Here is a 12,860-nt window from a genome sequence, read left to right on the forward strand (position 1 = left end):
GGACGGCTCTGCCGGGTGCGCGCGCACGAGGCGGCTCAACTGCACCGGCGACGGGTTCCTGCCACTGCGCGGCGTAGAGCTGCCGGACGCCAGCGTGAGCCTCGATCAGTGCAGGCAGAGGTGCCTGGCCAACTGTTCTTGCCTGGCGTATTCTGCTTCCAGCATCAAGGGAGGCGAGAGCGGCTGCATCGTCTGGACCTCGCCGCTGATGGACATCAGGCAGTTCCAATCCGGCGGGCAGAATCTGTTCATCCGTCTCGCGGCATCCGATTTACGTATGAATCCATCTTCCACTTTCCTCTCATCTCCTTTTTAATCTGTACAATTCCAACTCAACATCGTAAGTTCAAGGTTCGGAGGGATATTTTCAGGTTGAGATGTTCAAATCTTAATGTGAATAGAATGGGATTATTCTTTTTCTATACTACAAAATACTACTAGAAGATATATTGCCTTGGGTCTACATCATCAATTGATGCACACATACTAGTATCTGAGATCCATTCGCCAGGGCTTGTTTTACGGTACCTTTTACCACACCTGAAAAGGGAGAGGTATGATTTAAGCCTACAGTCAGGATTAAACGATTTAGATTAGGCCTAATAGCCCAACAAGACATAGATAATAAAAAAACAAATAAAAGAAGCAGTATTCAGCCCGGCCCAACATCGAGCAGACACCCTGTTCTGCATCCTGAGCAACACAACGACCTGCATCACAACAGCGAGCGCCGCCACCACAAGGTCGGCCCCGTCGTGGGTTGCCGGCGACGCCGCCGCCACCACAAGGTCGGCCCCGTCGTGCGTCGCCGGCGAGCGCCGCCGTCACCAGGTCGGCCCCGTCGTGCGTTGCCGGCGAGCGCCGCCGCCACCAGGTCGGCCCCATCGTGAGTTTCCGACGAGCACGGCCGCCACCAGGTCGGCCCTATCGTGCGTTGCCGGCGAGCGCTGCCGCCACCAGGTCGGCCCCGTCTTGAATCGCCGGCGATCGAAGCCGCCGCATCATCAAGCCGCTGCCACCAGGTCGGCCCCGTCGTGCCTTGCCGGCTCGTCGCGAGCGACGCCGGCACCAGGTTAACGCCGCCGCAACATCGAGAGACGACAACACCAATCTCTCCGCTAGGTACGTCGACCCATCAGCAGATCCTACTGCTCTGCCGCTTACCTGCCTACCAGCTGCACTACCGCACACTACCGGACAACACTATAATCCTGCAGGATGCAGCGCCCTACCCCTAGCCAGGTTGTGTTCTTATTATTTTATAAGGATTGTGATGTAATTGTTGCACTCTTCCCAAGTTATGTAATTTAGAATTTTAGGTATATATTGGTACAAATTTTAATGAGAAGAAGAGCAACAGCCAAACGAAACATCTCGTACTTAATTGATTCAAAATTTAGATATGAAGATAGCTGGTTTCAAAGCTACAAAGTACATATGAATATTTCTGTAGCTAGTTATTGGTCCGATTTAGTTGTCTTTTGGTCATTAGGAATGTTCTTTTCTTTGCCTCACCTAAAATGTATACCTCATGTTTTTGAGTGAAGAAAAAATGTCTCATCGTGATATCCCATCTAATTATCCATTACTACGACTTAACCAGTCTTTCATGCATATTTGGTGTTTTGTACTTTTGTACATCTCATACATGCATAAACCTGTTATGTGTGGTTTGCGTGCAGAATATGCATAATCTTCTCATATAATAGTCCACACCGTTTTATAAATTGGATACCATTTTAGGATAACTTATTCATGTTACGTAATACTCTGCTACTAGTACTACCAGTTTCACATTCTAGTACAGAACTTGCAGTCCCTTATGATGGAATTTCAGAATTTCATCATAATATGCTCTTCTTAATTTTATAAAGCGGCCGGCTTATCGATATAGTGAAGATAACTATGATTGAATCACGCTGGCTTTTCTACGTGTGCACGGTTTACTAATGCTTATTCTGGAAATATGTTTGAAACTAGCATAACTGGACAAATATATCAACTATCCTCTTTATACGATATGCTTATTTAAAAACTTATTTTCATTATGAATTTTCATGACTGCTGAATGTATGACAGTTGCTTGACCTATCACTTGAAACAACAAATCCATTTTACTTCCCTAAAAAGAAACAAAACCATTTTACGGACTGTTGTTTATCCACAATGCAATCTTTGCTTGTAAGATATGATTTTACTTGACTAGTAACATGAATCTTATTTTTATGATTGGGGTTTTCAGACATGGCTGGTCAAGGCGCTGGTGAGGAGGAGCGTGAAGAGTATCACCTTGTGGTTAGCAAGACCTTCAGAAGTGAGGAAGCCGGATACGAGTTCTATGATGAGTATGCAAAGGTCGAATGGTTCAATATTAGGAAGCAGAGGTGAAGAAGGATTCTTGATCACTAATTCGTCATCACAGATGTGTTAAGTGGATTTAAACGCCACACATGGACATAGCTTGTACAAATGTTTTCTTGCTGCTTTGAGTAGAAGCCGTAGCTAATTTGCTGGAAAAAAAACTCAATATTGCATGTTTAATCAAGATTGTTTATTGCACTTGGTGCCCAAATTTTCAGTCTATCTCCTCAGAAGAGTGGACAAACCAAACTAGTTACAATTTATCACGTGATCAGAAGTCAAGAAAACAGCAGCTGACGATGCCAGTAGACTTTATTTTCAGATTGTGCACATACAAGATTTTGCATAAACAAGGATAAACGAGCATCCTAGGCACACCTCTGGACAGAAAGCTTGATGTTTAGATGAAGTAAAATTTGGAAGCATTTTTTTTAAAAAAATGAGCATAAAGAATCACATGCAGACATAGCGGCGGCGGCGGAACCTCCTGCTTGAGCATGGCGGAAGAACGACTGAACGAGGGATCGATCATTCTTACCTGCTGCGATCGGCAGATCTTGGGCTGGGTTCGTTTATTAGGCCAGGCCCGTCTTCACTTTTTTTTTCCCGAGGAGCGAAAATTTCCAGAGGTATGTAACATACCTCTACAGTTTTGGACTGTGGTATGAATCGATTTCAGCCATTAGATGGACGAAAATGAACGCTTGTAATTTATTTGAGGGTACCACAAAAGAACTCTTCGCCAGTCGTCTAGACCATTTAGTCTTGATTGATATTTTCAACAAATGAAACACGTATGTCGGATTTTCAATAACTCGTGTTCCGTTCTTAAGACTCTGACTAGTCTTCTGCACAAATGAAACACGTCTAAATTTTTTTGGTCGGCAGTTGTTGCATCCATTGACAGAGACTGATGAAGCACCACATTAGGCTACACTTATCTATCTTATGTTAGTTGTAAACCGGTAATAAATTAAGAAAAACATATGCATGTTTTGCAAAGATGTGCAGTGGTGCACTAGGATTGAGAGTGATGAACGGGGGAAGACTTAGATAGGATCAGATTTTAGATAGGATCTATGAGAATATTTTTTGTGCAAAGATAAAACATGTTCAAAAATTCCGAAAATAAATCACAACACATCTATGTTATATGTGCAACGCCAAATCTTTGCAACTTCAAATTCAACATACATTTAGAGAGACAAAAAAGATAAATCTGAGTGTGAATAGTGTGAAATAATAGTCAATCAGATCTGACACTATTCACAATAGATTTTATCTTTTTTGTTTCTCCAACTGTAGATTAGATTTTAAGCTGAAATTTCTTGGAGTTATAGATACAACCTATATGCATGTTGTTTATTATTTTCAGATTTTTTCGCATGTTTAAAGTATATTTTTTTCTAGGTTGATCCTATGATCCTACCTAATGGAGAGATCCTATACAAATCTCTCCCGTGATGAGAATACTAATTTTGCTAGGATGTAGGACATTTTTCTTTCAAGTTCAGGGTGGAAAAGAGTTTCCAGCACATTGTTATTGTAAAATGTATGATCAGGTAGTATTTGGATCTACTCGGATGATCCGAGCCCTCATGATTCGTTTCCTTATATAGAAGATTACAGGGAGATTACAACGAGGTAAGGGAGAGAAACCCGGGCTCTATGTTCCGTGTTTAAACATAACTGAACTCTATCTCTAACACCCTCCCTTAATCACAACTTTCTTAAGTTGAGATTAAATCTAAACTCCTCAAAGTTCCTTACAGGTAGTGGTTTTGTAAAACCATCAGCAACTTGATCTTTGGAAGGAATGAAACGAATCTCCAATTGCTTCTTCAAAACTCGTTCTCTGACGAAATGAAAATCTATCTCAATATGTTTGGCCCCGGCATGGAAGACTGGATTTGTCGACAAATATGTTGCTCCTAAGTTATCACACCACAAACATGGTGGTTGCTTCAACTTGACTCCAAGCTCGCGAAGTAACGATCGCATCCAAATAACTTCAGTTGTAGCATTTGCTACTGACTTATACTCTGCTTCAGTGCTTGACCTGGAAACCGTGGCTTGTTTCTTGGCACTCCAGGAAATAAGATTTGGTCCAAAGAACACAGCAAAACCACCAGTTGACCGACGATCATCTACACAACCAGCCCAGTCAGCATCAGAAAAGGCGCTTAGTAGTGTTGAGTGTGATCGGAGAAAGGTTAAGCCAAAACTCATAGTATGCTTCACATATCTCAAAATCCGTTTTGCGGCCAGTCCAATGAACAGTAGTAGGAGCATGCAAATGCCGACACACCTTGTTGACTGCATAACAAATGTCGGGTCTTGTGAGAGTAAGATACTGCAATGCACCGACCATACTCCTATATTTAGTACTGTCTTCAGGACCTAACATGTCTCCCTCCCGTGCAGTGATCTTCTCAGAAGACGAGAGAGGCGTAGGCGAACCAGAACAATGAGTCATGCCAACACGGGCTAGAATATCCTGAGCATACTTGGCTTGATTAAGAACAATGCCATCATGTACTTTGTGCACTTCAAGGCCCAAGAAATAATGAAGGTCACCAAGATCTTTGAGAGCAAATGCTTTACCAAGAACCTTAAGCAATGCATCAGTGGCAGTCTGAGACGAACTAGCCACTATAATATCATCAACATATATAAGCATGAACATGGTAACATTGTTGTGGCGATATATGAACAAGGAGGTGTCTGACTTGGAAGCAACAAACCCATATTTGACCAAGCGAGAGCTCAAGCGAGAGTACCATGCACGAGGAGCCTGTTTCAACCCATAAAGTGCCTTGTCCAATTTACACACATAATTTTTGTACCTTGGATCTTCATAGCCAGGTGGCTGTCGCATATAGACTTCCTCTTCCAGAACACCATGAAGAAACGCGTTCTTGACATCTAACTGTCGCAAACTCCATCCCCTGGAAACCGAGATAGCCAAAACAAGACGAACAGTTGCTATCTTCACCACTGGACTGAATGTATCTTCATAGTCAATACCATAGCGCTGTTTGAACCCTTTAGCTACAAGACGTGCTTTGTAGCGATCAACAGAACCATCAGCTTTTCTCTTGATTTTATATATCCAGCGGCAATCAACAATATTGTTACCTCTATGTGCAGGAACAAGATGCCAGGTTTTATTTTTGGCAAGAGCACCAATCTCCTCATCCATAGCGAGTTTTCCAATTGGTATCTTGCGGGGCTAGTTGCGGACTTGTCGGTTCATCGGATGCTTGCGAGAAAGGCCCCATCGGACGGTACCATCCGTGTACGTTTTGGTTTGCGAATGCCGCGGGAAGCACGCGTAACAGGAGGCGGAGGAGGCACAGGCTGGGGCACAGAATGACCAGACACAGCAGATCCGGAGCCTTCATCAGCAGATCCAGACGAACTTGGCGCAGACGATCCTGTGGGCGCAGGTGTGGTCGCAGCAGGTGGCGTTGTGTGGCCGGGAGAGGGCGCAGACGATCCGGTCGCGCCAGGCGACGAGGCGGGCGCATGTGCTGCCGCAGCAGGCGGCGTCAGCGCGCCAGGTGGGCGGGCAGACCGCGCGCGGTTGGCCACGCGATCCGAGGAGGATCGAGCTGATCCCGAGGTGGATCCCAGCGATCCCGAGGTGGATATGGGCAGAGAATCCACCTCGTGTCCAGTGCTGCTGTCTTCTTCTTCCATGATTTCATGTGAGCCGTTTAGGCTGATTTGAGCACCATTTTCGGCGCGATTTTGTTCGGCGAGTTGCTCATGAGCTGGAGGAGCCTGCTGAACAACAAAAGGAGTACTCACAGCAGGGTTAGTAGCAGAAATATTATCAGCATGTTGATCACTATCTTGGTCGTCCCCTGACACAAAGGTATGAAGAGATGGATCAAGCAATAGAATTTCTTTGCGAAGCAAAGCTCCAGCGTTAGGATGCAGATTTTTGAAGGGAAAAACATCTTCATCAAAGACAACATCTCGCGAAATATAGACACGGCCACTGGATACTTCAAGACATTTAACCCCTTTGTGGCGAGGACTATACCCCAGAAAGACGCATTGAGTGGAACGAAATGCGAGTTTGCGTTTATTGTATGGGCGAAGGTTTGGCCAACATGCACAACCAAACACACGAAGAGAACTGTATGATGGTTTTGTTCCTAAGAGACGATGCACAGGAGTATCATTATTAATGACTTTGCTAGGAAGCATATTGATGAGGTAGGTGGCAGTTAGGAAGGCCTCATCCCAAAATTTTAAGGGCATGTGAGCATGAGCAAGAAGAGCTAGACCAACTTCTACAATGTGTCGATGTTTTCTTTCGGCAGCCCCATTTTGTTGGTGGGCATGGGGACATGACACATGATGAGATATACCTCGTGATCTGGAAAAGTGAGTTTAATTTCTCATACTCACCTCCCCAATCTGATTGAACAGTAAGAATCTTAGCATCAAGTTTGCGCTCAACAAGTTTTTGGAAATTAATAAAGGCAGAATAAGCATCAGACTTTCGTTTGAGCAAATAGATCCAAGTAAACTTGCTATAATCATCAATAAAGCTTACATAGTAATCATGACGACCTACAGAAGTAGGAGCAGGACCCCATACATCAGAATAAATCAACTGAAGAGGGGCAGTGGAAACACTAGTGGATACAGGGTATGGAAGCTGATGACTCTTGGCTCGTTGACATGAATCACACACTGACTCTAGGCTAGAATCTCTTAATGAGAGAAGTTTATTTTTGCTAATGATTTGTCTAACAATAACTGAAGACGGATGACCTAGACGACTATGCCACCTTGCTTGAGAGGGCTTGGCGGCAACACATGCATGCTTGGGAGACTGTGATGAAGATACCAATGAAGATATGAGTGGATAAAGCCCCCCAACGCATCTCCCTCTATGAAGTACTCTCCTCGTGACCTGGTCCTTGATCAAAAAGAAGAATGGATGAAACTCTATGAAAACACGATTGTCATATGTGAATTTGTGTACAGAGAGAAGATTTTTAGATGCATGTGGAACATGAAGAACATCACTAAGATGAAAATTGTGTGCAGGGGTACGAACGAGTAGAATGACCAACATGTGAAATAATCATACCATGACCTCCTGCTGTGTTGACCCCGTCGTTGCCGCGGTACTTGTCACGGACAGATCATGTTGTTCAGCTCCCCGGTGATGTGATGCGTAGCACCGCTGTCCTGGTACCAATTTGTGTCAACACCATATGAGGCAACGTGAGCCTCCTTGTCATCAGAGTCGTCGTCATCCTCCTGGAAGCGCCACCAACAATCTCGAGCCGGGTGGCCCTCCTTGCCGCAGATCTGGCAGGTTACGTCGACCCAGGGCGTCGTGCGATGCCGGCCACGTCCACGGCCACGGCCCCCACCAGCAGGGGCGCGCCCTCCGCCACGTCCTTGGCGAGGCGGGCGGTCGTCACGTCGATCGTCACGGCGGGTGTCACGCCGATCAGTATAGTCGCCGCGATCACCGCGGTGACCGCGGTCACCGCGTGTACGGTCATACGGGCGTCCACGGCCTTGGCGCTGGGCGCTATTAGCAGATGTCTCGAAGTCCATCGCAGGGCTGCCTCCCAGAATCTCCTGGCGATGATCGTACGCATTAAGCTGGGCATAGAGAGAAGCCAGGGTAGGAGGCGTCGGCACAACACCGAGAGCGGCGACGAGGGCGTTGTAGGGCGAGCCAAGGCCAGCAAGGATGAAGGAGACATGCTCCCGCACCGGAATCATCTCGCCAGCCGCAGCAAGTTCATCAACAATACTTTGCATCTTTGTGAGATAGGCAGAAGTAGACATCTGCAGCTTCTTTGTATTTGCCAGTTGAATTCGCAGGTTCGTGACCTTTGTCTGGCATTGCGAGGCGAACATCTCCTCAACTGCGTGCCAGACGCCGGCAGCAGTCTCGATGCGTTGGACATGAGGAAGGACCTCGGGTCCGATCGACTGAAGGAGATAGCCCAAAACGATCTGGTCGCGGGAGATCCACGAGTCGTAGGCTGGGTTCGGCGCAGTAGTCGGGGTTTGATCTTTGTCTTTGTCAGCAGGTTGCACCTCAATCATCTCTGGCGGGGCGGCGTCTGTGCCATCAAGCAGGCCAAACAAGCGCGCGCCGCGGATCGGAGGGAGAACCTGGGCACGCCACCCTGTGTAATTTGCCCGCGTCAATTTGTCGGACGGAGGCTGGCCAAGGTTGATCGGCATCGCAGAAGAGGACGCCATGGCCTAGATTGGAAGGTGGCGGCGATGGGGAAAGAGGTTTCGGCGATCAGTTTTGTCGGCGGAAGAGCCGGCCTGATACCATGTAAAACGTATGATCAGGTAGTATTTGGATCTACTCGGATGATCCGAGCCCTCATGATTCGTTTCCTTATATAGAAGATTACAGGGAGATTACAACGAGGTAAGGGAGAGAAACCCGGGCTCTATGTTCCGTGTTTAAACATAACTGAACTCTATCTCTAACAGTTATTACTTCCACTTTCTAGCCAGTCATGAGCATCTCTAGACTGAAAATTTAAGGGGTTTCTTGTTTCCGGAGCAACACAAGTCAGTTGTCTAGTTATCTTTGAAACATACGACTAAGCAACCTTTCCAACTTGACCCTGACAGCTTCCAGTAGTGACAATTCCAAAAGGAAAAACACAGCACTTGCTGTTCTCCTTAGCTTATCCGGTCTTCTCCTTTTCGGGTTTGGTGGGATGTTCATATGGACTAAGTTCTTCAGAAACAAAGGTGCGCCTAATTTTGTTCTCTTTTTCCCCTGTAAATCTGAGCATGCCAGTATGGGTGAAAATTTCACCTGAGCACACGGCGGCTCGCCTCATTTGACTCCAGTAACCCACTTTATCCAGTCCAAGCCAGAAACATGGAAGATGAATCCAGTCAGAGCAATGGACTAATGGACGTCACTCTGTTTGACATGGCCACAATTTCCTTGTCCACTGCCAACTTTGCGACATCGTCAAAGCTTGGGGAGGGCGGCTTCGGCGCGGTCTACAAGGTAAATATTGCAATACTTTCGCGTGGGTATTTGATGACAGAAAATGATAACAACTGTTGTGAAACGCACGGTCGTCGATGCAGGGTGAACTCGGAGGAGGGCAGATGGTCGCGGTGAAACGGCTTTCCAAGTACTCGACGCAGGGCTTGAACGAGTTCAAGAACGAGGTGATGCTCATCGCGAAGCTCCAGCATGTGAACCTCGTCAGGCTCTTGGGTTGCTGCATCCACGGGGAGGAAAGGATCCTGGTGTACGAGTACATGGAGACAAGAGCCTCGACATGTTCATATTCGGTACATCGATCAAACTAGTGGATCATCAACACGTTTTACGGTGAATAAATTTATAGACCGAATTATGTGTTTGAGCAGATAAAGCTCGATCGGCGCAACTGAACTGGTCGAAGCGGTTTGACATCATATTGGGTGTTGCACGCGGGCTTCTGTACCTGCACCAGGACTCGAGGTTCAAGGTCATTCACAGGGACCTCAAGGCCGGCAACATCCTCCTCGACGGTGACATGAACCCTAAGATCTCTGACTTCGGTGTGGCGAGGACCTTCGGCGGCGATGGCGCTGACTCGCACACGAGAAGGGTGGTCGGAACTTAGTAAGTGCAGCTCTGGATTCTGGATTTCTGGTTCAGTTTGCTGACTGACGTGGTAAACTCATCGATCGTTGTGCCTACACGCAGTGGGTACATGTCTCCAGAGTACGCCATGGATGGCATCTTCTCGGTCAAGTCAGACGTGTTCAGCTTTGGTGTGCTGGTCCTCGAGATCGTCAGCGGCAGGAAGAATCGGGGAATGTACGGCAGCGGCGAGCAGACGAGCCTCCTTAGCCACGTAAGTAGCAACATACACCTAATCTTTTTTTTTTTTTTTGAGGATGGCAACATACACCTAATCATATGTGCTCTTGTTCATGTACTTTCGACATTTGCACATAAAATAACAAGAGAATGGGTACCGATTAGCAGGCATGGAAGCTGTGGAGGGAGGGCAACGTGCTTGCGCTGCTGGACGAGTTGGTGGCCTGCGAGTGCAGGGATTCAGAGGCGGCGTTGCGGTGCGTGCAGGTTGGCCTGCTGTGCGTGCAGGAGCGATCAGAGGAGCGGCCACTCATGGCGACGGTGTTCCTGATGCTGAGCAACCAGAGAGCGGTGATGCCGCAGCCGAGGCACCCGGGCTATTGCAGTGACCGGGGATCAGCCTCAACCGATGGCGAGTACTCATCAACATGCACCGTGAACGACATCACTGTTACCATCGTAGAGGGTCGTTGACGCCGCGTGGCCTTGGTGACTGATGCTGGAGGGTTTGCTACTCTAGCTAGCTAGTAATGCAGTGCCACAGTTCCAAATTTCTAATCAATGGATGAAGCAGAATACTAAACAAGGATAAACAAAAACAAAAACAGAAGCAAAATACAGATAATAAACATGGTGTCGTAAATATCATAGAGTTCTTATAAGTTTTGAAGTAGACTGTCGGTAGAGGACTTATATACAGAAACTCAGAGAGTATGTATATGAAGGTTTTTTCAGCTTTACTCTGCGGTGTGTACCTGACACTTCACCTAAACTCCCACAAGATCTGTGTAGTGCCTGAGTTTGAGTCTAACATTTGGACGATACATACCATGGATCTTCTCTTGCACGTCACTGTTTAGTGGAGAGTGAGAGCACGCCGTAATCTTGACACTTGCAAGCTGCGGTGCCCTACATACGAATACTAGTTGCCTTAGGAATTCCATATGGTCGTCTGCTCCGGTGAATGATTCGATTTCAACCTCTTCAAGTGAATCAAGGGTAATGGTGTCTGCCCTGCAACTCTCTGGTGTGCGGCATGCACAAGACAACGGGCAAGGATGACGTTTCTGGAAAATAAGTAGATTCAGTATTAGACAAGGCTAATAACAACTCTTGTGAATGTTGTAAAAATGTGTACCGTAAATTTGTATTGTACAATTATTTACATGCTACGGGGTGTTCTCCCAGAGAGATACTGTAAATTTGTAATGCAAATGCATAAGCAATTGTGCATGTGAAGTGGTTTGGTTGCCAATGCTTTCAATTTTATTGCAATGTTTCACAAGTTGTATATTTTTTGGAACAATCATACAGATTTATGCTGCATATGTTAATTGGTTATGGTGCAATGGTGTAGTGTTGCAAGGTTTCCAATTTTGTCACATTGTCTCACAATTGTATCGTGTTGCAAAGATAGATATAATATATTTTGCTCATACTTTATTGATTTTTTTGCAAGACCATATGTTTGTTTTGAGCCTTTTATGTACTTCTTCATTGCCATAATATAGGGCACACTGGTTTCTGCGAATGTTAAACTGCACTAAGTTTGACCAAATTTATTTAGAAAATCATGTATATCTACAATGTTGAATGTATACCATATTGAAATATACTTCATGATCTTTCTAGTGGTAATGATTTGATATTCTAAATATTGATATTTTCTTGTATAAACTTGGTCGAAGTTTAATTGGGTTGACTTTGAAAAAGCAAACACACACTACATTTTCGGCATAGAGGGAGCGGGATGGTACCAAGTATTTGGTGTAAGATTGTTTGATATAGTCTTGCTTGGGCATTCTTATTTGAGTGTATTTTTGCCAAAATGCAACAAAATTTCTCACAGAGCTAAGTATTTTTCGTAAGGTTATTTAATTTAACACAATGTGCGTAGGATAAAGATTGAGAGCAAAGCAAAACAAACGGGAACTCAGATGATCTAGGGAAAGGGTGTGTGTGTGTACCATGTAAGGTTTGGAGAAGGAAGCGATCGAACAACAAAGCTAGATGAATTGTACAACAATTTAATTGATCAACAACCAATTCTGATAAGTGCATGTTGGTTTATCTGTCAGGTTCAACTGTCAGTTCAGAGTTAACTGTCAGGTTTAGTTAAACCAAAATAAGACAGAGTCAATCTTAACGTTAATTTAAAGGGTGGGCCGCATGGACCAACGTCCAGAAATCCTCTTGTAAGTGAATAGAACGCCCTGATCGGGGGCGTCGCCAACCAATTAATGGTTCGTGGCCCCCTGTTGCATGTGCACATAAAAGGGGGAGCCCCGGTGGCTAGCGATCTCATCTGTTAGTCGCCTAGTCTCGCTGCTCCCCAATATTCCTAAGGCTCTGCACCGATCGCAGTACGTGCATAAGCAACGGGAAGGCTGGAACGTCGCCGTGCTATTCCAGGGCAGTGTAGGTGACGGCCGGAGGGGATCAGGAGGAGCTTCGGATCGTCATCGACCACCAGCTCATCATCAACAACGCCGCACCAAGCCTAGCTCACACAGGCATCGATGGCATCTGCAATGCCCAGTAAGGCATCCCTAAACCTCTCTGTTTCATGTGCACTAGGTGTTCTAGATGGCTACCGAGTCAATCTTGTGCTGCTGCAGTCGAATTAGATCTAACGGTGCAAAGTCTTGACCAATTC

The 12,860-nt window shown here is 45.9% G+C and overlaps 1 protein-coding gene and 1 long non-coding RNA gene across 3 annotated transcripts; both read left to right on the top strand.

Moving 5' to 3' along the window:
• The first annotated feature begins 1,072 nt into the window (after positions 1-1,072).
• LOC124677217 lies at positions 1,073-2,559 on the top strand. 2 transcript variants are annotated; one of them, XR_006993986.1, is made up of 2 exons: positions 1,073-1,122; positions 2,243-2,559. It is a non-coding gene; the product is annotated as an uncharacterized LOC124677217 (long non-coding RNA). The 2 variants fall into 2 exon arrangements; XR_006993987.1 differs by lacking the exon at positions 1,073-1,122 and adding an exon at positions 1,160-1,242.
• Positions 2,560-9,194: 6,635 nt separating this feature from the next.
• LOC124677216 (receptor-like serine/threonine-protein kinase SD1-6) lies at positions 9,195-10,847 on the top strand. Its single transcript, XM_047213215.1, is given in 6 exon segments — positions 9,195-9,394; positions 9,478-9,658; positions 9,661-9,687; positions 9,766-10,003; positions 10,088-10,238; positions 10,373-10,847. Coding segments are annotated over 6 exon segments (1,038 nt in total). The 5' UTR covers positions 9,195-9,259; the 3' UTR covers positions 10,679-10,847.
• The last annotated feature ends 2,013 nt before the right edge of the window (positions 10,848-12,860 follow it).

This window comes from Lolium rigidum, chromosome 7 (assembly GCF_022539505.1).
Source record: "Lolium rigidum isolate FL_2022 chromosome 7, APGP_CSIRO_Lrig_0.1, whole genome shotgun sequence".
In the NCBI taxonomy this organism is placed as follows: Eukaryota; Viridiplantae; Streptophyta; class Magnoliopsida; order Poales; family Poaceae; genus Lolium; species Lolium rigidum.